Raw genomic sequence first — 26,382 nt, forward strand, 5'->3', positions numbered from 1 at the left:
TCTCTCCACTGATGCTGCGCGGACGTTAACACACTGGGATAATGCACCGACAGTATGCAGGAGTGTTAAAACTGTTCATTACTGTTGTCGCAGAACAATGTCCATACAGGCTAGAACACTTTTACAAAGCAAGACACCGGTAGCTTCCACCTTTTTAATTGTAGGATAACTTTCCCTGCTAGCTTACAGCTGAAGCAACATCAGTTCACTCTACCCTGGTACTTTGTTTGTTGTTTGTGATAATATGCAAACCGTAAAAGCAAAATATGCTGATTGTCACCAAAAACGTTATCCAGTAGATTCCACAGCCGCATTCTGCCTCACGGCTGACGTCGTTACTTTCTTTGACACGGCGCACACTTTTCTAAAAGAAGCGATTGCTCCTTCTATGCCAATGTCGTTGATCTGTACAATAAAATATGTTCTCTTAGCAGTTGCTATTAAAATAAGTCGTAAACAGAAGGGATTGTTTGTCATGTGTAGCCCCGTGAAATCAGCTAAAACCAGCTCAACTCACCTATTGAATAATACGCATTCACCTGTAATGTGACTAGGCCTAGACTACAACTTGATTTACCCACTTTATCAATAGATAAATTAAAGTATTACTATTGTTGTTTTCTAGTTAGATTGGTAGAAACAAAGTGAAATTAATTGTAGGATTTGTGTAGTCCTTTTGAACAATTTTGAAATGTAATGATATTGAACTCAGAAGACGCCCATGCTTTGAACAGAGCAGTAGCTGAATTCATCTGTCTGGATCAAGTGCCATTCTCTGACTTCTGGTGTCGTGACGATATGGAGTATCGCGACGGTATCGCGACAACACTATTCACATGTCTCTCACTTTCCCCCCATTTGAGGCTGTGCGCCAGCCCTTCATCTGTCTGAATGCCCATAAGGACAGCCAGAGTTCAGTGAGGAGCAATTCTCTGTCCCTCAGTCACAAGAACATGTTGGCAGACACACACACTAATTTAGAAAGACAGAAAATGTCCTCTCTCATGGTTTAGTAGTATGGTGCTTTCATACAGTAAAGTAAAATCTCCTCTAACTAGTATATGTTTCTCTCTCTTTTCTATCCGTCCCTCTCTCTCACTCTCCAGATAGAGACGCTCAATAAGGATCTGGAGGAGGCCAAGACCAGAGTTGTCACGGTCCATGTCCCAGTTGGCCCTGCTCCTCCCACTGCCCCCCCTCTCCCAGGGCAAGTTAGGATGCCCGTGCCCCCTCCTCCACCCCTACCTGGACAAACATTCCTCTCTCCTCCCCTACCAGGGATGCCTGGCCCCCCTCCGCCACCACCTCTACCAGGGATGCCTGGCCCCCCTCCGCCACCACCCCTACCAGGGATGCCTGGCCCCCCTCCGCCACCACCCCTACCAGGGATGCCTGGCCCCCCTCCCCCTCCTCCCCTACCAGGGATGCCCGGCCCCCCTCCCCCTCCTCCCCTACCAGGGATGCCCGGCCCCCCTCCCCCTCCTCCACTCCCTGGTGGTCCTGGAATGCCCCCTCCACCCCCTCCTGCACTTGGCATGGGCATGCCCCCTCCTCCTCCTGGTATGGAGGGCTGGGGAGCCCCTGTGCCACCCCCTCTGCCCTTTGGCCTGTCGCCCAAGAAGGAGTACAAGCCTGAGGTGCAGCTGAAGCGGGCCAACTGGAGCAAGGTGAGGACGTGGGAGAGAGACCATGAGTGTGTGCACGTGTGTTAGATGGTGACTCAGCCTTCTTTTTCATTAGAGCACGAGCCTTTGTTAGTGTGCGCGGGCATAGGAGTCAAGAGAACAGCAACAACTTTAGTTATTGTCCGATGTGTGTGTGACCCTAAGACTGTGACCCAATGTGAGTGTGTCTCTGTTCCTGTATTCTCCTCCCTCTCCTCTGCGATGGTTAAAACATCAAAACGGCCCTCTGTCTCTCTTTAGCCTAAAGCTACTGTTTAATGGCTTCAGCTGAGTTCATCAGCGTTTAGTTTCTCTCTCCCTTCCTCCCTCACTCCAACCCCACACCCCCCCTGTTCTCGGGGTTGGTGAGAGCCCTTTGACGAGGATGTCACAGAAATTGCTTTTTAATAAGGCTGCTTCTTTTAACTGCGCTGGTGGAAGATAATTAAATTGCTGCTAGAAAGGACAGCATTCTTTTGTAATTTAAATGTAAAAAAAAAAAAAGAGAGAGAATTATCCTCGGCCCTTCAGCCCCTGTATCACATTCTCTCCCCCCGCCTCCCACACCCCCTCCCAGAGGCATCTTTCGTAATGAAAGGCTCATATCTGTGAAGTTACTACCTCTCCTCTGATCCTCCCTCTCTTTCCTCTCTCTATTTCGCTTCCCCGTTCTCTCTCTTCTTTGCTCTGCTCCTTGATGAGAGAACCAAAGAGAGAGAGAGAGAGAGTTGGAGAAAAAAAGGCACTTAATTGTGAGGAGGTGGTGTTGATGGTTGGAAGAAAGTGAGTGCCTTAGCGATGGCGGAGAAAAGGAGAGAGAGAGAGAGAGAGGAGGATAAAGGGAATGGATTCCTGTCTCTCTCTTTCTCTCTCTCTCTGTTTCTCTCTCTGTTTCTCTCTCTGTCTCTCTCTCTCTCTCTCTGTTTTTCTCTCTCTCTCTCTCTCTCTCTGTTTCTCTCTCTCTCTGTTTCTCTCTCTCTCTCTCTCTCTCTGTTTTTCGCTCTCTCTGTTTCTCTCTCTCTCTGTTTCTCTCTCTCTCTCTCTCTCTGTTTCTCTCTCTCTCTCTGTTTCTCTCTCTCTCTGTTTCTCTCTCTCTCTCTGTTTCTCTCTCTCTCTGTTTCTATCTCTCTCTGTTTCTCTCTCTCTCTGTTTCTCTCTCTCTCTGTTTCTCTCTCTCTCACTCTCTCACTCTGTTTCTCTGTGAAACAGAGAGAGAGAGAGAGAAACAGAGAGAGAGAAAGAAACAGAGACACAGACAGGAATCCATTCCCTTTATCCTCCTCTCTCTCTGTTTCTCTGTTTCTCTCTCTCTCTCTCTCTCTCTCTCTCTGTTTCTCTCTCTCTCTCTGTTTCTCTCTCTCTCTCTGTTTCTCTCTCTTTCTAACTCTGTTTCTCTCTCTTTCTAACTCTCTCTCTCTCTCTGTTTCTCTCTCTCTCTCTGTTTCTCTCTCTCTCCCTGTTTCTCTCTCGCTCTCTCCCTGTTTCTCTCTCGCTCTCTCCCTGTTTCTCTCGCTCTCTCCCTGTTTCTCTCGCTCTCTCCCTGTTTCTCTCTCTTTCTAACTCTGTTTCTCTCTCTTTCTAACTCTGTTTCTCTCTCTCTCTCTCTCTCTGTTTCTCTCTCTCTCTCTCTCACTTTCTCTCTCTCTCTTTCTAACTCTCTCTCTCTCTGTTTCGCTCTCTCCCTGTTTCTCTCTCTCTCTCCCTGTTTCTCTCTCTCTCTCTCTCTGTTTCTCGCTCTCTCTGTGACAAGGCTAGTTGTGTGAAGCTCATGGCTTTTGTGTGGAGGAGAATAAGGATCAGGGAAAATTACTACTTCTTTCCTCTCCTCTTCTTTGTGTCTCTCCCCCCCACCTCCTTTAGCATCCCAGCTCTCTTGTTCTCTTCCTTTCTTTCTCTGTCCATCTCTCGCTTGATTTCTGTATAGATGGATGAATGATTTTTTGCAGAATTGCATGAAAGGATTCAAAGGCATTTCTTTCTCTCTCTCTACAACCCCCCCCCCCCCCCCGTGGTACAGATTGGATATGAGGATCTGTCTGAGAAGAGTTTCTGGACAAAGGCCAACGAGGATCGCTATGAGAACAACGAGCTCTTTGCCAAACTCACCCTGGCCTTCTCCTCCCAGACCAAGAGTGAGTGTGTTGGCCTGTGTGTGTACCATGGCACCATGTGTCCGTGCCTGTCAGCATTGCACTTGTCTCTAAAGTTGACTTACTGATGAGGATGGTCTTTTAATTCTCTCCCCCCCCCCCCCCTCTTTCCATTCCATCCATCCATCCAACAGCCTCCAAAGGTAAGAACACATACATTATGTTGCGTGCCAGGACTGTTGTGTGTGTGTGTGTGCGTTCTAAAGAGCTCTACCTACTGCTGCTTGTCAGTGAGTGTATGAGGGACTGTGTGTGTTCTAGCTGTGAGTTGTCTCATTCTCCATGAGATGGTGTGCTCCCTAGGTGAGATGGATTGGGTTTAGTTTGAGGGAGGGAGGAGAGGATGAAGGGGTTGAGGGAGGGAGGGAGGAGAGGAGGAAGGGGTTGAGGGAGGAAGGGGTTGAGGGAGGAAGGGGTTGAGGGAGGAAGGGGTTGAGGGAGGAAGGGGTTGAGGGAGGAAGGGGTTGAGGGAGGAAGGGGTTGAGGGAGGAAGGGGTTGAGGGAGGAAGGGGTTGACAGAGGGAGGGAGGGGTGGACAGAGGGAGGGAGGGGTGGACAGAGGGAGGAGGGGGTGGACAGAGGGAGGAGGGGGTGGACAGAGGGAGGAGGGGGTGGACAGAGGGAGGAGGGGGTGGACAGAGGGAGGAGGGGGGAAGGGGTGGACAGAGGGAGGAGAGGAGGAAGGGGTTGAGGGGGGAAGGGGTGGACAGAGGGAGGAGAGGAGGAAGGGGTTGAGGGAGGAAGGGGTGGACAGAGGGAGGAAGGGGTGGACAGAGGGAGGAAGGGGTGGACAGAGGGAGGAAGGGGTGGACAGAGGGAGGAAGGGGTGGACAGAGGGAGGAGAGGAGGAAGGGGTGGACAGAGGGAGGAGGGGGGAAGGGGTGGACAGAGGGAGGAGAGGAGGAAGCGATGGGGTGGGGGAAGAGGTCACTGATGCCCTGTGACTAGCCACCTGCTGTCTTGGCACAGAGTGCTGTCCTACTGTCAACCCACACACCCCTCACCTGTCCAGCTTCTCCTTTGTCACCTTGTTCCTGTGTCACTGAGCCTTCTGCTCCATATTCATCATTACAGCTAGGACACTCTGCCCACCGTCCTCAGGGGACAAAACGTGTGTGTGTGTGTGTGCCCCCCCGCTTGTTCAATCGACCTTCAGCTGCGGTGCAATCAGAACACACAGTCTGTCTCACTCTTACGCACGTGCATATAGTCACTCAAACGTGTACACACACACACACCCTCTCTCTGGCTGTCCGAGTCGTTGAAATGTCAAGGTTGTCAGCTGTCCCATCAGCATTCACCTCTACGGAGTGGTTAAGGTCTGCTGTCAGTCTGTGATTCGTTACCGTGCCTCTGGTCCCTCTGTGTGATTGGCTGAGACACGGCTGTCCCATTTGATGTCTGATAACCTTTTCTGATATCTGACTGTAAACACACGCTGCCCTTTTCAATAGCTCCAACTCCGTCTGACTGCCTACGTGTGTGTGTGTGTGTGTGTGTTAGCGCGAGAGCCTGCATGTTGTGTACTGTGATAAGCAGCCAGTCCTCATTACGTTGGTTGACCTCTCACCTCTACCCATCACTCCACTCCAATACCGCCAATATAAACAGGCTAACAAACAAGCCTCGCTTCTGAGGCTCTGCAGCGGCTCCATTTGCCCTCCTCTTCCCATCCCTCGTTACTCAGCCTAGTAAAACGACGCCACCGTCAGCCCGCTGACCCCTGACCCCTTCCCTCTGCTGTCTGCAAACACACGCACACACCCGTTCAGTGCTGCGGGCTGGGTCGCGGGTTGATGACCTCATGGTTGCGGCGGCGGTGCTCGGAACTGATAGCGCCGCAAAACTCCTCCTCTGGCCCCCCGCCCTTATCTGTGTCTCTCTCCTCGATCTCTCTCTGTAGCTGGTTGTCAAAGTATTGTCGTAGAGGACTTCTCTGCTGTCGCTTGCCCCCCCCCCCCCAAAAGGTAACGACGATGACGTAGTGGTGAGTCGACTCCAAAGTAATTGATTCCTCAGCGCCTTGCACTTCAACTACCCGGTGTCGACACGCGATTCGATTCGAATAGGAATCGACTCCTAAGAGACAGTATTTTTGGATAGGGTAGGGTGGTATCCATATTTTCATGTCGTCTTACCGTTGTTGTATCGTACCGGGATATACGGTATTACAAGGGGCGCTATTTGTTGCACAATATAATTTAGCTAACAGGGATCTTGTCTCTGCTTTAACCAGGAAGCCTGATCTTGCCATCTAGCCACTTAGCTAGCGAGTTAGGAAACCACATGCATAGCTGGAGCCCTGAGCTGGAGCCCTGAGCTGGAGCCCTGAGCTGGATAAAATTTCTTTGACACATCTTAGGTTTCTTATAGTTCCGCTTAACTTATAAGCAGTTGCCACAAGGCGGGGAAGGCAAGCTTGTCACCTGCTTTCCCAACCTTTTGGGGACAACGACTCCCATTGTTAGGGCGGAGACATGAGCCTCTTGCCATTATATACAGATCTCTGGCGAAGTGCAGGAGGCAGGCGGAGCCAGCATGAGAGAGAGAGGAGAGGGCAGGGTGAAAGATGTCTTGGTAATCTGTATCTCGCGATGTATTGTCTTGCGTTTTTCAACGCTTCTTTCCCCAGGCCTTTTATAGGTAACTGCACTGTGATTTTAAAATGTTTTTCACCTAGGGATTTTTTCCTTCAAGTTAAGGATCCCAACTTTGTTTAAACCTTCACAGCCCTACTCTCCTCTCGTTCTTTCTCGATAGCTGTTTGGAATATTTGTCTTTTACCGTCCGTTGTTTGCAGCTGAGTTGCAAGTTTGTCTGTTGAAATAAACCGTGTAAAACTGCTTTTATGTATAGTTAAGGAAGGGGATGTGTGGTGCTTCTATAAACCCATGTCTCACTGTTCTCCCTGGTGTGTGTGTGTGTGATTCTGGCTCTAATTTCTGCCCTTTTGAAGCGCTTGCGTCCGTTCGTTTTCTTGAATATTCCTCTCTCTTCTCTTGCCTCTCAATCTCTTCAGTGTCGTCTCCCCCCCCCCCCTTTTATTTACTTTTTTTCTGTTCTTCCTTTTCTGGCACAAGCTAGCACAGTGTTTGATAGCAGGGGCCTTTTGATGTCTGCTCCTCAGATAGGCCAATTAGCAGGAAAGCGAGATGGAGGGAGAGAAGAGAGAGAGGGAGGACATGGGGAGGGTAGGGAGGACAGAGGATAGGGAAAAGCAAGAGAATGGGGAATAATGGCGAGAGGGAGGACAGGGCATAATGGAGAGAGGGAGGACAGGGCATAATGGAGAGAGGGAGGACAGGGCATAATGGAGAGAGGGAGGACAGGGAATAATGGAGAGAGGGAGGACAGGGAATAATGGAGAGAGGGAGGACAGGGAGTAATGGAGAGAGGGAGGACAGGGAATAATGGAGAGAGGGAGGACAGGGAATAATGGAGAGAGGGAGGACAGGGAATAATGGCGAGAGGGAGGACAGTGCATAATGGAGAGAGGGAGGACAGGGCATAATGGAGAGAGGGAGGACAGGGCATAATGGAGAGAGGGAGGACAGGGCATAATGGAGAGAGGGAGGACAGGGCATAATGGAGAGAGGGAGGACAGGGAATAATGGAGAGAGGGAGGACAGGGAATAATGGAGAGAGGGAGGACAGGGAATAATGGAGAGAGGGAGGACAGGGAATAATGGAGAGAGGGAGGACAGGGAATAATGGAGAGAGGGAGGACAGGGAATAATGGAGAGAGGGAGGACAGGGAATAATGGAGAGAGGGAGGACAGGGAATAATGGAGAGAGGGAGGACAGGGAATAATGGAGAGAGGGAGGACAGGGAATAATGGAGAGAGGGAGGACAGGGAATAATGGAGAGAGGGAGGACAGGGAATAATGGAGAGAGGGAGGACAGGGAATAATGGAGAGAGGGAGGACAGGGAATAATGGAGAGAGGGAGGACAGGGAATAATGGAGAGAGGGAGGACCGGGAATAATGGCGAGAGGGAGGCCTGGGAATAATGGAGAGAGGGAGGACGGGGAATAATGGCGATAGGGAATAATGGAGAGAGGGAGGACAGGGAATAATGGAGAGAGGGAGGACAGGGAATAATGGAGAGAGGGAATAATGGAGAGAGGGAGGACAGGGAATAATGGCGAGAGGGAGGACAGGGAATAGGAAAGGAGGGAGGGAGGACAGGGGATAGGAAGGGAGGGAGGATGGTAGATAGTGAAGGGGAGTTGGAGGATGGGATAGATAGTGAAGGAGAGAGGGATGGAGGACAGGGAATAATAGAGATGGGGAGGATAGGAAAGGAGGGAGGGAGGACAGGGGATAGGAAAGGAGGGAGGATAGTGAAGGGGAGTTGGAGGATGGGATAGATAGTGAAGGAGAGAGGGATGGAGGACAGGGAATAATAGAGATGGGGAGGATAGGAAAGGAGGACAGGGGATAGGAAAGGAGGGAGGGAGGACGGGATAGGGAGGGAGGGAGGATGGTAGATAGTGAAGGGGAGTTGGAGGATGGGATAGATAGTGAAGGAGAGAGGGATCGAGGACAGGGAATAATAGAGATGGGGAGGATAGGATAGGAAAGGAGGGAGGGAGGACAGGGGATAGGAAAGGAGGGAGGGAGGATAGTGAAGGGGAGTTGGAGGACAGGGGATAGGAAAGGAGGGGGGACAGGAAAGGAGGGGAGGTAGGGGACAGGGAAAGGAGGGATGCCGTAGGAGGACACGGGAGTGGAAAGGAGTGGGGGACATGAAAGGAGGGGAGGTAGGGGACCAGGAAAGGAGGGATGCCGTGGGAGGACAGGGGAGTGGAAAGTAGTGGGGGACAGGAAAGGAGGAGAGGTAGGGGACAGGGAAAGGAGGGATGCCGTGAGAGTGGGGGACAGGAAAGGAGGTAGGACGGGACAGTGAAGGAGAGAGTGAGAACATGGTACGGAAGGAGAGAGGAGAAATACATATCGGGTAGAGGGGATGTTACTGTAGTGATTAATATGGAAGTGAGAAAGGGCCAGAAGCATATTAATCCTCTTAATATGGTGGTGATTTTAATAACCCTTAGTTTCCCAAACCAGCCCTCTCCTCCCTCCTCGTTCCTTCACCTCCCTCGTCTCTCCCCATCTCCTCTCTTCGTTTTTACTCCATTTCCTTCATCTCCTTTTCCAATACAAGTTTCAAGATGTCTCAAGGCATGGTGATGCCTGCATATGTTCTCCTCTCCTTTCATCCTCCTCCTCTCTTCCTCCCCCTCCCTCCCTTCGTTCATTTGTTTGTGGCACACCTGAGCAGCACAGCGGCCTGGTTTCTGTCTCCGTGGAGATTATCCTCCCCCCTACGGAGCACGCTCAGTGACACCCCACCAGCCGGCGCTGGCTACGCCCCCTCGCCGCGCCACGATGAATACAGCGACCTACTTCATTACTACGGTTACCGGATGGCAAGTCGTGGCGTGCTGAGGCTCACACTCCCCGCTCTGATCCCTGCTAGTCAGATACACACACACACACACACACACACAAACACACACACACACACACAGCCGACATTGATAGGGGTGGCAATAAGGTTCTCACGTCTTTGTCACAATTCTTTCCATATGGCCTATGGACAGCTGCACTATAAGTATATTTTTAACATTTACCTACTTGTTTTAATATAAGTGTGTGTGTCTCTGTCTGTCGGGGGGTTCCACGGCACTTACACACCAATTATAATGAGTCCTTTGATCTCCCTGTGTTCAACGGAAATCAATTTCCTACACTGTGTGAGGGTGTTATATGTGTGTGTGCACGCAGGTCCACATCTCTGTGTGTGTCCATATGTTCCTCTCACAGACTATTCTGTGCTCTCTGCCTGGCCTCTCCGTCCTAATGATACTGCCTCTGCAGTACAGGTCATTCCGGCCCGCTAAGGTGGGTCAACAGGACTTCCTCACCGTAGCCTCTCACACCAGTGTGTGATGAGGTGGGTCAACAGGACTTCCTCACCGTAGCCTCTCACACCAGTGTGTGATGAGGTGGGTCAACAGGACTTCCTCACCGTAGCCTCTCACACCAGTGTGTGATGAGGTGGGTCAACAGGACTTCCTCACCGTAGCCTCTCACACCAGTGTGTGATGAGGTGGGTCAACAGGACTTCCTCACCTTAGCCTCTCACACCAGTGTGTGATGAGGTGGGTCAACAGGACTTCCTCACCGTAGCCTCTCACACCAGTGTGTGATGAGGTGGGTCAACAGGACTTCCTCACCGTAGCCTCTCACACCAGTGTGTGATGAGGTGGGTCAACAGGACTTCCTCACCGTAGCCTCTCACACCAGTGTGTGATGAGGTGGGTCAACAGGACTTCCTCACCTTAGCCTCTCACACCAGTGTGTGATGAGGTGGGTCAACAGGACTTCCTCACCGTAGCCTCTCACACCAGTGTGTGATGAGGTGGGTCAACAGGACTTCCTCACCGTAGCCTCTCACACCAGTGTGTGATGAGGTGGGTCAACAGGACTTCCTCACCTTAGCCTCTCACACCAGTGTGTGATGAGGTGGGTCAACATGACTTCCTCACCTTAGCCTCTCACACCAGTGTGTGATGAGGTGGGTCAACAGGACTTCCTCACCGTAGCCTCTCACACCAGTGTGTGATGAGGTGGGTCAACAGGACTTCCTCACCTTAGCCTCTCACACCAGTGTGTGATGAGGTGGGTCAACAGGACTTCCTCACCGTAGCCTCTCACACCAGTGTGTGATGAGGTGGGTCAACAGGACTTCCTCACCTTAGCCTCTCACACCAGTGTGTGATGAGGTGGGTCAACAGGACTTCCTCACCTTAGCCTCTCACACCAGTGTGTGATGAGGTGGGTCAACAGGACTTCCTCACCGTAGCCTCTCACACCAGTGTGTGATGAGGTGGGTCAACAGGACTTCCTCACCTTAGCCTCTCACACCAGTGTGTGATGAGGTGGGTCAACAGGACTTCCTCACCGTAGCCTCTCACACCAGTGTGTGATGAGGTGGGTCAACAGGACTTCCTCACCTTAGCCTCTCACACCAGTGTGTGATGAGGTGGGTCAACAGGACTTCCTCACCGTAGCCTCTCACACCAGTGTGTGATGAGGTGGGTCAACAGGACTTCCTCACCTTAGCCTCTCACACCAGTGTGTGATGAGGTGGGTCAACAGGACTTCCTCACCGTAGCCTCTCACACCAGTGTGTGATGAGGTGGGTCAACAGGACTTCCTCACCGTAGCCTCTCACACCAGTGTGTGATGAGGTGGGTCAACAGGACTTCCTCACCTTAGCCTCTCACACCAGTGGTGAAAATGGATACTGATGAACTAAAAGTTAAACCTACAGTTTAAAAAAAGGAAGTATTTTAGCAGGCTAGTGTTCTTTTTTTTCTTCTTTGTGAATCTTGTTCTGGGGGCAGCTCTGGTCACATAGCTGGCACAGCCACAAAGTCCTAAAATCTGATTTTTTTTTATTTTTTATATCAATATAGCCAATTTTGACTTTGCAGCTGGCATATCTAAGGGGAACTCGCTCGGTTCCTGCTTCCAGGACAAGACTCATGCCAGTATTTTAAGGGCAGTCGGTGCTGTATGTGCTGTGTGCAGCCAGGCTGTAGAGTCAGTAGGGAGGAGTTGGAGTGTTTTTGTAAGGGCCCTATCAAATCCGCAATGCGGAAAACGCGGACAGAATACGAGGCATTTAGACATTGAACACAATTCAAACCTAGTAGGGGAATTAACATTGTTTATTAAATTAATACATTTTCCCAAGTTCATCATAAGACATTTTGGGAATGCGTCAGTGATTTGTGTTTCCTGCGACTTTCTGTTGAGGCAAAGGGAATTGCCCTCTGTCTGTGTATACAGTATATGTCTACCACTTTGTGTGGCCGTAGGCGATGACGCAAATGAAAACAGTCTTCTGGTAGAAGGAAAGGCTTTCCCAAAAAACCTTCTCAATTAAACGTTAAACTACAAAGTAGCCTGCGCCTATCTGGCAGAATGATATCCCAATTTTTTTTGAGATGCCGTGAGAGGGAGAGAACCCGTCTGTTAAAATAGGTAGAGGTTTCTCTCTCTCTATCACACACACACACCTTCCTTCCCTCCTTTCTATCTGTCCCGCCAGCTGTTGGTTTGTTTTCACGTATTCCTATCGGAGAAGTCGCAGGGTAACATTTGTTTACCCAGGGAGGAGAAAGTGTTGTGCGTTAGTGTGTCTGTTACGCAACACACACAGGGTAACATTTGTTTACCCAGGGAGGAGAAAGTGTTGTGCGTTAGTGTGTCTGTTACGCAACACACACAGGGTAACATTTGTTTACCCAGGGAGGAGAAAGTGTTGTGCGTTAGTGTGTCTGTTACGCAACACACACAGGGTAACATTTGTTTACCCAGGGAGGAGAAAGTGTTGTGCGTTAGTGTGTCTGTTACGCAACACACACAGGGTAACATTTGTTTACCCAGGGAGGAGAAAGTGTTGTGCGTTAGTGTGTCTGTTACACAACACACACAGGCAGCCCTTATCTGCATGGTGTCTTGTCCTTTGGGACATTTTTTATTTATTTTAATTTAAAGATCTGCCAATAAACAGCTTAAATGCTTTTAAATGGGTTTGCGGCACACTGGCACAGGCCTGATGTGTCTGTGGCATGGGCGGTGTGTGTGTGTGTGTGTTTTGATTTATGTGTGGGTTTTTCAAATGCCTATGCAACGGGCTTTGGTAATAGGCCTGTTCAAATTGGTTGAGTGTGTTTGTGGGCGCGCGTGTGTGTGAGTGGGGTACATGGTGGATGCTAGTCGTTAATAAACCACGCTGTGTGCCGGAGGGAGCCAGGTTAATGCGTAGGTCACTAATGCCAGAGTCAAAAGAGCCCCCCCCCCCCCCCCCCCCACACGCCCATTCATCCACCAATGTTTCAAATATCCGTCTTCACCCCCACCATTTTTCCTCTCACGGAATTACTACGCAACTATTGGATTGCAGTAAGTGTGTGTGTGTGGCGTGCTTGTGCCTTGAGTTTGACAGTGTGCAGACCTTTGTTAAGGGTGTGTGTGTGTGTGTGTGTGTGTGAATGTTTATCTTGGAGTGCTGTGCAGTACTTTGGGTACGGATAAGGCGACTGCTAAGCCCCACATTAGCTGTGTATTAGCTTGGCTTTGCACAGCACTGTTCTAAGCCACTGTGTTCCTTCCTTCTCCTCGGCTGCTGATAGCGAAAGCTCAGAATTCAGAATCTCTCTATCGTTGCGAGCCGTTGGAGAACGCCGCTCATTCATCAGTCGTTATCGCGTTAGAACACATCTGTGAGCGCCTCGTGCTGCGGGCCTGCCAACAAGCAACAGCTTATTTACACACACACTCGCACACACCCAGCCCGCGCATGTTTTTGTCCCCTCAATCCCACTCTCGCTCCATCTCTCGCTTTTCGCTTTCTCCCTGGCTCTCCCTCTGTTTTACATGCAAATGAAGTGTGCCCTCGCCACTTCATCACGGCTGTGTGCTTAATCTCTCTCCACTTTCTCTTCCTGGAGATTATCCGGTTTTGAACGGCCCGCTCCTCGCCGCTCGCTCCTCGCCGCTCGCTCCTCACTCTCCGACCGTCGAGCCAAGCAACGCTCCAATCTCAGCTCCCAACACCATTAGCATATAAATACACACTCCGATGTGACAGGCGAGGTGTGTGTGTGTGTGTGTGTTTAATTGGGGTGATTTGGTTGAAAGCTTGTTACAGATGCTAAGTAGCCCAGTGTTTACGAACCCAGCGCGGCCTGTTACTGAGTTAGGCATGAAGCAGCTGGGTTTGAAAGGAGAAAAGGGAAGGATCCAGGCAGTGATCTGCAACACCTACAATCTTCCTCCGCCCACTCTTTTACCCCATCCATTATTTTAAGGACAGATTCTCTCCCTTCTCTCTTTTTCATCTGACCGTTTTTCTCTTCATTTGGTGTGTGTGTGTCAAAGTGTGTTAGGGAAGGGGTGGGGGTGTTTTAATGCTGGAAGGAGGGTGGAGAGAGAGGATGGGGAAGGGGAGATACGAGGGCCATATCTATGTTTAGAAGTAGTTTAATCAACATGGAGCGAGAGATGGAGAAAGGGGAAGAGAAGAAAAAGTGTGTGTTGTCAACACACACACACACACACAGAGCGAGAGAGAGTGTAGACTGATTGGGCCTGCCTGCCCTGCTCCTGCTTATGGCAGCCCTCGGAGTCTGCTACTGTTTCTGCTGGTTTATTCTCATTATTAGGCCTCCCTAAGGGGTAGCGCGCACACACACACACACACACACACACACACACACACACACACACACACACACACACACACACACACACACACACACACACTCAAATTCTCTCTCTCACACACACACTCAAATTCTCTCTCTCACACACACACACACACTTGCTCTCCCACACGAGCACACACACACACACACACACACACACTTGCTCTCCCACACGAGCACACACAGACACTGGCACACTCAATGGCATTCAGCGCTCTCTCTCACACGGGCACACACACACACAGGCATACTGCCTAGCCACAGACTTTGATGCCACCGATGGCAGGGAATGAAGAAGCAGTGGGGGGAAAGGAGCGTCTTCAAAGACGCAGATGACAAGATAGCGCCCCCTCTTCTCCGCTCCTCTCTCCTACCTTCCTCCTCCCCTGTCTTTTTTTTCTCTTATCGCAGCTGTGTGAGAGGGAGATGTATATGAAGCTATGTTCATACCAACAGCTACAGTCATTTAACTGTTGCCTACAGCGGACGCTGTCGCATAAGGCGTCCGTTCTCCAATTTTGAGTTGTTCGAATATCCATTTTTTTCCCCACGGTGCAGGGAAATCTTCAGGGTTTTCGCTGAAAGACAGTTAAAACCTCCCATATTCTATCTGCAGCTCCTGAAATCTCTTCCCGTCCTTATGACTACTCCTCCTGGAGTTGATACTCTCTTCCTAGCATAGAACGGATCCTGCTACATCATGGCAATTAAGCACGTTTTCTCCTTACCCTTACCCTGTGTGCCGTGCAGTATGAAGGAAGTCGTGGGTGGTTTGGCGAGCCAGCGCTAACTAGCATTAGCACGATGACTAGAAGTCTACAGGTAGGCTAGTGTATGCTACTGCGCAAAGAGACCCCAAAAAATGTGTTCATCTGACTCTGGGTAAGTAGAACAATGGCTTAATTGCCAAAGTCTCGCAGTATCTCTTTAAACGTTCCAGTTCCATTATTCCTACCCAGTTACGAACTCGCAGATATTAAACTATATCCCTAGCATTAAACCTTCCAGTTCCAGTCTTCCTAGAGAGAGGGGAATGGCCCGAGGCTGCTCCTGGCTCTGCTTACATATGGCCTGCAGTAGGGCCTTCAGCATGGCATTTAAACCAGACATGATATTTACAGGGGTTTGTGGGTTAGGTCACTTTGCTTTCTGACCTTAATTTGCGACCTTTAAGGAATGTGTGTGTGTGTCTGTGTGTTAATCTGTGGTATTATTAGAGAGGTGTGTGTTAGCTCTGCTCCATTACTTAGGATCTATGTGTGTGTGTGTGTCAGTGAGCGAGAGGAGTGTGTGTGTGTGTCAGTGAGCGAGCGAGAGGATTGAGTGTGTGTTTGCTAGCCCTTCTCCATTGCTCTGTATCAATGTGTTCCTGGGACGCAGTTCTGGTTTGCCCTGTAGACACCTTCATTTTTTCACCACGCTGACGCTCCACATGGGAATGTTCCTCCCCCTCCTCTCTCCCTCGGTCTCTCCCTCAGTCCTAATCAAAGGGAGTAGTGCTCCTAGATTAGCACTTGAGAAAGTCCCCAAAGACATTTGTTCATTTTGTCCATTTTCAGGTACACTCATTCCCACCCCCGCGCTCTTCCCCCCAAGCTTTGAATTTTTAACCTCCCACTTGAATAAAAGATGTATAATCCGCTGGGGGGGAGAGGGAAGGAGTGAGAGAGGGGGAGGAGAGAGGGAAAGGTTGTCCCTAACTCCACTTTTACATTATCCCTAAAACTCCACTCTGTCTGTTCAATAATGCATGGGCGAGCTCCCCCTCTCCCTCCCTTCATCTCTCCTTTCATCTATCCCTCTTCATTCCCCACACGCTCATCACTCCGTCCAGGAGGAGTAACTGGAGGGTGAACCTTGCACTGGGAGAAGAGGGAAGGTGGGGACAAGGGCAGTCACGCATTGGGGAAACGCATCAAGAATGTGTATTTTATTACCATAGGGATGTGGCAACCATAGTTTTGTTTTTTTTTAAACTAAATGTGTGTATTTATTACTAGGAGAACGCAGTGTGTTACACAATATCCACAGTGAATAGTTAATGACAGCACTGTGTCTCTCTACTTGGAGAACTAAGTTGATACACCAGGGATAAAGTTCAACGTTGAACACCGAATGTACAAGAAATCTAAGTTGAAGTTTCTGTTCTGAGGGAAAGTTTCTACCTCGTTGCGAGGCTCTGTTCCGAGAGAGGGATGGACAATCTACAGAGAGAAACCAGTAGCTCGGTAGAGAAATGGCGTGAGAGCTTTGAGGTAAAGAGGATAGAGGACGGGAGGGAGTGGGAGTAAAGAGATGGAGAGACACGTAAGGACTTATGTCAGAGTGAATGATGGAAGCAGAGTGAATAGAGTACTAGTGAAAGAATGAGGGAGGGGGGGTGGCTAGAGGGTGAAAGAATGAGGGAGGGGGGGTGGCTAGAGGGTGAAAGAATGAGGGAGGGGGGGTGGCTAGACGGTGAAAGAATGAGAGAGAGGGGATGGCTAGAGGGTGAAAGAATGAGGGAGAGGGGATGGCTAGAGGGTGAAAGAATGAGGGAGAGGGGGGTGGATAGAGGGAGAGAGGGATGGCTGGAGGGTGAAAGAATGAGGGAGAGAGGGGTGGATAGAGGGAGAGGGGGTGGATAGAGGGAGAGAAAGAACAAGGGATAGAGGGAGGATGAATAGAGGGAGAGAGAATGAATAGAATGAAAGAACGAGGGGATGGATAGAGGGTGAAAGAATGAGGGAGAGGGAGAGGGGATGGATAGAGGGTGAAAGAATGAGGGAGAGGGGATGGATAGAGGGTGAAAGAATGAGGGAGAGGGGATGGATAGAGGGTGAAAGAATGAGGGAGATGGGCATGGATAGCGGGTGAAATAATGAGGGAGAGGGGCTGGCTAGAGGGTGAAAGAATGAGGGAGAGGGGGTGGCTAGAGGGTGAAAGAATGAGGGAGAGGGGAGGGGATGGCTAGATTGTGAACGAATGAGGGGAGGGGGATGGCTAGAGGGTGAAAGAATGAGGGAGAGGGGGGGTGGAGAGAGGGATGGCTAGAGGGTGAAAGAATGAGGGAGAGAGGGGGTGGATAGAGGGAGAGAAAGAACAAGGGATAGAGGGAGGATGAATAGAGGGAGAGAGAATGAATAGAATGAAAGAACGAGGGGATGGATAGAGGGTGAAAGAATGAGGGAGAGGGAGAGGGGATGGATAGAGGGTGAAATAATGAGGGAGAGGGGATGGATAGAGGGTGAAAGAATGAGGGAGATGGGCATGGATAGCGGGTGAAATAATGAGGGAGAGGGTCTGGCTAGAGGGTGAACGAATGAGGGAGAGGGGAGGGGGATGGCTAGAGGGTGAAAGAATGAGGGAGAGGGGAGGGGATGGCTAGATTGTGAACGAATGAGGGGAGGGGGATGGCTAGAGGGTGAAAGAATGAGGGAGAGGGGATGAATATAGGGAGAAAGAATGAGGGAGAAGGGATGGATCAAGGTTGAAATAATGAGGGAGAGGGGGATGGATAGAGGGTGAAAGAATGAGGGATGGATGGATAGAGGGAGAGGGATGGATAGAGGGAGAGGGATGGAGAGAGGGAGGGGGAGGGGTGGATAGAGGGTGAAAGAATGAGGTAGAGGGGATGGCTAGAGGGTGAGATGGGGTGGCTAGAGGGTGATATAATGAGGGAGAGTGGATGGATAGAGGGTGAAAGAATGAGGGAGAGGGGATGGATAGAGGGAGATAATTAATAAATGAGGGAGAAAGGGGATGGAAAGAGGGAGAGAATGAAAGAACGAGGGATAGAGGGTGATAGAATGAGGGAGAGAGGATGAATAGAGAGTGAAAGAACGAGGGAGAGTGGGGATTGATAGAGGGTGAAAGAGGGGGCGGTAGATGGATGGGTGGGTGTCGTTGTCTGGCGTGACGCGTGTCACCGCGACAGTGAACCGTGTGGGGGTTGCTCTTCCAGATTTGAGACCCTGTTACCCACAAGTACACCGGTGTGTGTGTGTGTACCAGAGGATGTGAGCAGAGTGGACGAAGCAGCGGAGCACGTGTTATTTCCCCAATACCACTCAGTCGAGCTCTGGGCATGCTCTGCCCAGCGTTTTCTATTTCCTTCGTCACTCTTCTTTTAATTAGGCCTGTTCTGTTGTATTTGTTGAGCCCACCCGGCCACTAATGCCCAGAGATGTTGAAGCGAGTCGTCCCTAGAAATAGGTCACACAGTCTGTAATGGATAGCAAGACGACGAATGTGCCCATGCAGCAGTACCGGAGACTTTTTATATTGGCTGTTGTATAAAGAAGAAGATAACAAAAGAAAATGTGCAGTCTAAGTTTGTAACAGTGCTAAAGTTGTCTCGCAACTGTAAAATGTGAGCGCTGCAGAGCTCCCGTTATGGCAGAGCCCTCGTTATGGCAGAGCCCCCGTTATGGCAGAGCCCCCGTTATGGCAGAAGCCCCCGTTATGGCAGAGCCCCCGTTATGGCAGAGCCCCCGTTATGGCAGAGCCCCCGTTATGGCAAAGCCCCCGTTATGGCAGAGCCCCCGTTATGGCAGAGCCCCCGTTATGGCAGAGCCCCCGTTATGGCGAAGCCCCCGTTATGGCAGAGCCCCCGTTATGGCAGAGCCCCCGTTATGGCAGAGCCCCCGTTATGGCAGAGCCCCCGTTATGGCAGAGCCCCCGTTATGGCGAAGCCCCCGTTATGGCAGAAGCCCCCGTTATGGCAGAAGCCCCCGTTATGGCAGAGCCCCCGTTATGGCAGAGCCCCCGTTATGGCAGAGCCCCCGTTATGCAGAAGCCCCCGTTATGGCGAAGCCCCCGTTATGGCAGAAGCCCCCGTTATGGCAGAAGCCCCCGTTATGGCAGAGCCCCCGTTATGGCAGAGCCCCCGTTATGGCAGAGCCCCCGTTATGGCAGAGCCCCCGTTATGCAGAAGCCCCCGTTATGGCAGAAGCCCCCGTTATGGCAGAGCCCTCGTTATGGCAGAAGCCCCCGTTATGGCAGAAGCCCCCGTTATGGCAGAAGCCCCCGTTATGGCAGAAGCCCCCGTTATGGCAAAAGCCCCCGTTATGGCAGAAGCCCCCGTTATGGCAGAGCCCCCGTTATGGCAGAGCCCCCGTTATGGCAGAGCCCCCGTTACAACTGAAGCATCTGATCATCAAAAGAGAAAAAGCCAGTTTTTTTAACACGGTGGCCACATATCATCAGGTAGGCCCCTTGTTTTATAGCCTACAACATTTTGTTGAAATGTTAAAGCGTCTTACGATAGCCTACTTATTTTTTTTTTAAAAATGGTACATAGTAATAATATTTTTAAACGAAGAAGGAAAAAAATGAATGGAGCAAATTTTGTATTTATTTTTTTCCTCTGTGAGGGCTGAGAGATTGTATTTATTTTTTTCCTCTGTGAGGGCTGAGAGATTGTATTTATTTTTTTCCTCTGTGAGGGCTGAGAGATTGTATTTATTTTTTTCCTCTGTGAGGGCTGAGAGATTGTATTTATTTTATATTTTTGTTTTGTTTGTTTTTGTGGAGCGAGGGAGAGGAAGTTGAGTACTGGAGCGGTGCGCAAAGATCGCTCTGTGAGCGAAGAGTGGGATTGCCAACCGCTCATCTCCGCTCACATACTCCTATATATGTGTGTGTGGGTGCGGTACGTAGTAGGTCCGAGATGCTCTGTTTGAAACGAGAGAGGGAGAGAGAATGTTGATAGAGGCCAGATGCCAGAGAGACAGCGGTGAGACATATTGTGTCTGGGGGGGATGAGGTGCTAAAATGCCTGCTGTGATGCTTTTCTATCCTCCTCTTTTTCTCCTGAGAGCAAGGAAGTCCTAAACAGGAAGAGAATGCTGCCAGCACTTCACTGTCCACAAATACTTACCCTGTATCTCTGACTAGCTGTCTTACTGTCTTTCTCTCTCTTTCTTTCTGGTTCTGTTAGTGTCTCCTTAGAGAGTATAGCTGGTTAATACTGCATGGTTCTGTTAGTCTCTCCTTAGAGAGTATAGCTGGTTAATACTGCATGGTTCTGTTAGTCTCTCCTTAGAGAGTATAGCTGGTTAATACTGCATGGTTCTGTTAGTCTCTCCTTAGAGAGTATAGCTGGTTAATACTGCATGGTTCTGTTAGTGTCTCCTTAGAGAGTATAGCTGGTTAATACTGCATGGTTCTGTTAGTGTCTCCTTAGAGAGTATAGCAGGTTAATACTGCATGGTTCTGTTAGTGTCTCCTTAGAGAGTATAGCAGGTTAATACTGCATGGTTCTGTTAGTCTCTCCTTAGAGAGTATAGCTGGTTAATACTGCATGGTTCTGTTAGTGTCTCCTTAGAGAGTATAGCAGGTTAATACTGCATGGTTCTGTTAGTCTCTCCTTAGAGAGTATAGCTGGTTAATACTGCATGGTTCTGTTAGTGTCTCCTTAGAGAGTATAGCTGGTTAATACTGCATGGTTCTGTTAGTGTCTCCTTAGAGTATAGCTGGTTAATACTGCCTGGTTCTGTTAGTCTCTCCTTAGAGAGTATAGCTGGTTAATACTGCATGGTTCTGTTAGTCTCTCCTTAGAGAGTATAGCTGGTTAATACTGCCTGGTTCTGTTAGTCTCTCCTTAGAGAGTATAGCTGGTTAATACTGCATGGTTCTGTTAGTCTCTGGTAGATATTAGTTCTGGTTATAGACTATTCATTGTGGTAGATATTAGTTCAGGTTATGGACTATTAGTTCAGGTTATAGACTATTAGTTGTGGTAGATATTAGTTCAGGTTATAGACTATTAGTGGTTATAGACTACTAGTTGTGGTTATAGACTATTCATTGTGGTAGATATTAGTTCTGGTTATAGACTACTAGTTGTGGTAGATATTAGTTGTGGTTATAGACTATTAGTTCTGGTTATAGACTATTAGTTGTGGTAATAGACTATTAGTTGTGGTAGATATTAGTTATGGTTATAGACTAATAGTTGTGGTAGATATTAGTTCAGGTTATAGACTATTAGTTGTGGTAGATATTAGTTCTGGTTATAGACTACTAGTTGTGGTAGATATTAGTTCTGGTTATACACTATTAGTTGTGGTTATAGACTACTAGTTGTGGTAGATATTAGTTGTGGTTATAGACTTAGTTGTGGTTATAGACTATTAGTGGTTATAGACTACTAGTTGTGGTAGATATTAGTTCAGGTTATAGACTTAGTTTTTGTAGATATTAGTTCTGGTTATAGACTACTTGTTGTGGTAGATATTAGTTGTGGTTATAGACTTAGTTGTGGTTATATACTATTAGTGGTTATAGACTACTAGTTGTGGTAGATATTAGTTCAGGTTATAGACTTAGTTTTTGTAGATATTAGTTCAGGTTATAGACTTAGTTTTTGTAGATATTAGTTCTGGTTATAGACTATTATTTGTGTTTATAGACTACTAGTTGTGGTAGATATTATTTCTGGTTATATACTACTAGTTGTGGTTATAGACTACTAGTTGTGGTTATAGACTACTAGTTGTGGTTATAGACTACTAGTTGTGGTTATAGACTACTAGTTGTTATAGACTATTAGTTGTGGTTATAGACTACTAGTTGTGGTAGATATTAGTTGTGGTAGATATGGTCCATAACAGGGCAGCCCCAAGATAGTCCTGTATCACACTACATCTGAGCCGGAGGGAGGGAGGGAGTGGGGACTAATGTGTGTGTGTGTGTGTGTGTGTGTGTGTGTGTGTGTGTGTGTGTGTGTGTGTGTGTGCGTGTGTGTGCGTGTGTATTCCCTCCAGTCTGCTGTCTTAACTGTGGGAAGTGTAATGTTAAGACACTAATAATAATTCATAAAGCCTTTATAGACATGTGGTCTGAGGAGAGTTTAGTGTGTGTGCTAGCGTGCACAGTCTGATCATAAGGGACCTACGGCTCTGTCAGCGCCATTGACCAAGGACACAGAAATCCCTACTGAGACTTGAGCTGGAATGCTGTTAAAGTGACGTAAAAACACACACACACACACACACACACACACACACACACACACACACACACACACACAGCGTATGTCGGAGCATGGGGTGGAATGGTGATGTTATCATGCTCTGTTTCCATAATCCCGTTTAGAAGGATTAATTAGGAGTTTAGAGTGTAATCTAATGGGTAGGATCCGTTCAGCACGCACACCGCTCTCTCGCTATAGTGATTTTCAGGAGGATGGTTGGGCTGAATCCAAGCCAAGACTGCCTGCTCCTTTCTCCTCCCTCTGTTTACCACACATTCTCTCCAACCCTCTTCTCTTTCCCTATTAGACCTCTCTCCCTCCTTCGTCCAGTCTTCTAAAGGCCTGTTCAGGCTTTCTTTCTTTCGGTGGGTTCTTTGTGCCCGTCTCTGTCAAGACTCGTCCGCGTTCAAGAGCGGGAGCGAGACCGGGGCGCGGCGGACATTTTCTTTAGCGTCTGTATTGTAGACTGTCTAAATGCAGGAGTGCAGTTTCTCCTTTCTCTCCCCTTCACTCACTCGGTCTCTCTGCTTCTAGTCATGCTTTATTCTTGCACTCTGCTTGCATTGTGTTCTGAGAGCTTTCATGAGTTCCGTCTCTCATTCCTGTGTGTGTGTGTGTGTGTGTGTGTGTGTGTGTGTGTGTGTGTGTGTGTGTGTGTGTGTGTGTGTGTGTGTCTTTGTTATTTGTGCATGTTACCCAGAGAAAGGATAAAAGAGAAATAGAGGGATATCTTTACATTGTGAAGAGCTATGGAAAGGGAGAGGTATGAATGAGGCGAGAAACATCAAGGCAGAGGAATATATAAAGAGAGGAATCAGAGAGGATGAGAGTGAAGGGTGTGTGTGTGTGTGTGTGTGTGTGTGATGGAGAGGAATCCAGACAGGCGCTCTTCTCCGTGGGGTAAAAGCACTAAAAGCCCCAGCAGCCAGACGCTAAATCTTTCATCAGACATTAATAAAAACAATATCATTACTGTCAGGCTTCAGCAACACTCAAACACACCTCAGAGAATCTGGAAGGTACACACACACACACACACACACACACACACACACATACAGTGACTACCTCCATATCCGTCATTCCCATGAGAATACAGGGTTGCTGTTGTTGAGGCAGAAATCAAAACAAGCCAAAGAGAGTCCTGGCCAGCCAGCCATCCCAGCTCTTGTCCTGTCCATCCCACACACACACACACCACATTGTCAGTTTCTCTACTTTCCTTTCTTTCCCTCCCTCGCTCTTTGCCTCCAGCAGTATTGTTGTTGGTGTTCAGCCTCTGTCAGCTGTGTATTAGATAGCCCTCTAACCACCAGTATATGGTCTACATAATGCTCTGTGTCTCTCTGTCAGCTGTGTATTAGATAGCCCTCTAACCACCAGTATACGGTCTACATAGTGCTCTGTGTTTCTCTGTCAGCTGTGTATTAGATAGCCCTCTAACCACCAGTGTATGGTCTACATAATGCTCTGTGCCTCTGTCAGCTGTGTATTAGATAGCCCTCTAACCACCAGTATATGGTCTACATAGTGGTCTGTGTCTCTCTGTCAGCTGTGTATTAGATAGCCCTCTAACCACCAGTATATGGTCTACATAGTGCTCTGTGTCTCTGTCCCTTCATCTATTAGTCCGGAACATTCTCTGTGTTATTGGATGGATCTTTGTGTCCCTCTATCTCTCCCGGGCTACATCTACCATTAGCATCATATTTAAACATTGATATTGTAAATGCTTCGGCAGTTAGGCTACGTTACGGGGATGGTTGTTTAACGGTAATGGGATGTTTGTTTGTTTAAGAGTCTGTTAATGCGGAGTTAGCGTGTCTTTCTGTCTCTCTACGTCTGTGTCAAGATTACTCCCAACCCAAGCCTCTAATGTGTGTAGGTGTTTACTGTGTTGTGTGCTCTGATGGTACAGTGTGTACTGTGTGTGTGCTCTGATTGTACTGTGTGTGTGTGTGTGTGTTGTCCCACTGGTTCACAATAACAAGGGCAGCAGTGCCCCGCGCCCCCCCCCCCCCCCCCCCCCCCCCCCAAACAAAACCTCTCACACACAGTCACTAACTGAATCAGTGACACCATATCTTTCTCCTCCCCCTTCCTCTATCTGTACACCCCATCTTTTATCTATGTACATGATCTCTCCGTCTATCAGTCCATCCTCATCCCTTGCTCGCCTCCATCACATGCGCTTCTATTTCCTGCGTTTAATCTTCCTCGCTATATCCGTGAGCTCCAAATTACTTTGAGAATATCCCTCCCTCCCTCCCTCCCTCCCTCCCTCCCTCCCTCTGACTGGTGGCTTTAATGCATTATGAAAAGGGACTGGGGGTATGAAAGTGAAAACAGGACGAGTTTGCTGTGTTAATGTGACTTCTTTCACTCCTCATCTGCCTCAGCAGCAAACAGTGTGTTTGCCAGCGTCAGAGAATGCACTGATGATGCCGTGTTAACACTTGCAGCTCCCCCCTCCCCCACTTTCGTTCATCAGTCCCTCTGCCGTGTGAGACGCACGCACATAGTTTGGGCGAGCGTTAACTAGCATTAATAATAGAGAAGACGTGAGGGAGACAGAGTGGAACACCATGTTTCTGGGATGTGTTTTAATGGAAAGAGAGGGATGAAAGGCAGGGCGGGGAGGAGTATTTATGAGAGCAGGTTACTTTCTGAAAGGCAGAGCAGCGTGACCTGGATGTGAGCTTGTTCCGCTGTCCTAATCTCCATCTCTCTCATTCCGTCTCTCTCTGTCTCGCTCTCTCTCTCTCTTTTTCCCACAGTGTTAATTTGTGTGAAGTTTAAAACCCTGTTATCTCCGGGGGTTGAGCTAATCCTAAGAAGAGCGAGAGAGAGATGAACTGATAGAGAAGTGTGGAGAGATACTGTAGCGTTGAACATAGAGATTGAGTTGAACTGTGGGAGATGGAATCCATCAGAGATATGCGGAATATAAAGCTGGTGTGAGTCACGCCTGCTCAACTCAGTTTAGAAGTAGTGATAAAAGTGATTTTATGTTACCGAGAGTAGGAGAGAGCAGAGACATATATATATATTTAGATAGTTAGGCCAACTTTTAGACTTTTGAATATTGTTCTAATTCTAGATATGAAGTTACTTAGCGTTGTTTAAATATCTTATATTAACGTAATGTTAATGGGGCGATAACATGGTTGCCGTAGGATGTTGAAGTGTCCTGTGAATACATCATAATGCAGAAACCCCACTGGCCCAACTCTGGAAATACATGGCTCTGGGAGGGAAGTCGTACAGCGGAGACAGACTTATCAGTGTCAATTGTGACTGCCGAAATCCGTCCTGTCCGTCTTCGTAACCTTAGTCTTGATTAATGACGTGTAGACGCTTTTTATTCCAAGCATTACGTCTCATGTCCACCAGATGTATTAAAACTCTTTGCGTTCCGGCGGAAGTAATTCGTTGTCAATTTTTATAGTGTTTAATTAACCTTCTTTTTTTTCCTTTCTCGGGGAGTCATACTGAGACCAAGGTTTCTTTTACAGATGAGCCTTGAATGACAGAAATGACACACGACAACAGAAAGACAAAATACAAGCCGAAAGAGCAACATGGTCCTAAACGGAGCAGTGCGGCGCGTTGTGGATGCGGTGCGTGCTGTGTAAATATTTTCAACTTGTGCGTTGCTTTACCGCGCGGTGGCTCAAACGTTAGTGCGCACACGCTCCGACTAGCTAGCGTTTAGCTAGTTAAGAAGCGACGCGCTCGTGCGTCAAGTACGGAAGACGCGGGCTAGACATCCGGCGAAACAAAACGCAAACGCATCTGGTGGACATTGGCATTGGAGAGCATCAGCTAGGGTAGAGAAAGCATTACCTATGGGTCTGAAGGCGCTATGCAGTTACTAAACCATGTATCAAATTCAAATCAAATGTGTTAGTCGCATGTGCCGAATACAACCGTACACTGAAATGCTTACCTACGAGCCCCTAACCGACAGTGTGGTTTCAAAAATACGGATAAGAGATCAAAGTAACAAGTAATTAAAGAGGAGCAGTAAAAAGTAACAATATATACAGGGGGGTGCTGGTACATAGTCGATGTGCGAGGGCACCGGTTAGTTGAGGTAGTATGTACATGTAGGTAGAGTTAATTAAAGTGACTATGCATAGATGACAACAGAGAGTGCCAGTGGTGTGGAGGGTGGGGGGGATTCAAATACCCTGGGTAGCCATTTGACTAGATGTTCAGGAGTCTTCTGGCTTGGGGGTAGAAGCTGTTTAGAAGCCTCTTGGACCTAGACTTGGCGCTCCGGTACTGCTTGTCGTGTGGTAGCAGAGAGAACAGTCTGACA

At 48.7% G+C, this 26,382-nt stretch overlaps 1 protein-coding gene across 5 annotated transcripts in view; it reads left to right on the forward strand.

The window, feature by feature from the left end:
* LOC110488661 (protein diaphanous homolog 1) overlaps positions 1-26,382 on the forward strand; it is a 134,123-nt gene that overhangs the window by 66,136 nt on the left and 41,605 nt on the right. For all 5 annotated transcript variants that reach the window (XM_036942774.1, XM_036942775.1, XM_036942772.1 and 2 more), the window contains 3 exons: positions 1,107-1,667; positions 3,682-3,796; positions 3,949-3,957. In XM_036942774.1, coding sequence (XP_036798669.1) covers positions 1,107-1,667; positions 3,682-3,796; positions 3,949-3,957 — 685 coding nt within the window. The remainder of the gene's footprint in view (positions 1-1,106; positions 1,668-3,681; positions 3,797-3,948; positions 3,958-26,382) is intronic.

This window comes from Oncorhynchus mykiss, chromosome 14 (assembly GCF_013265735.2).
Source record: "Oncorhynchus mykiss isolate Arlee chromosome 14, USDA_OmykA_1.1, whole genome shotgun sequence".
Classification (NCBI taxonomy): Eukaryota; Metazoa; Chordata; class Actinopteri; order Salmoniformes; family Salmonidae; genus Oncorhynchus; species Oncorhynchus mykiss.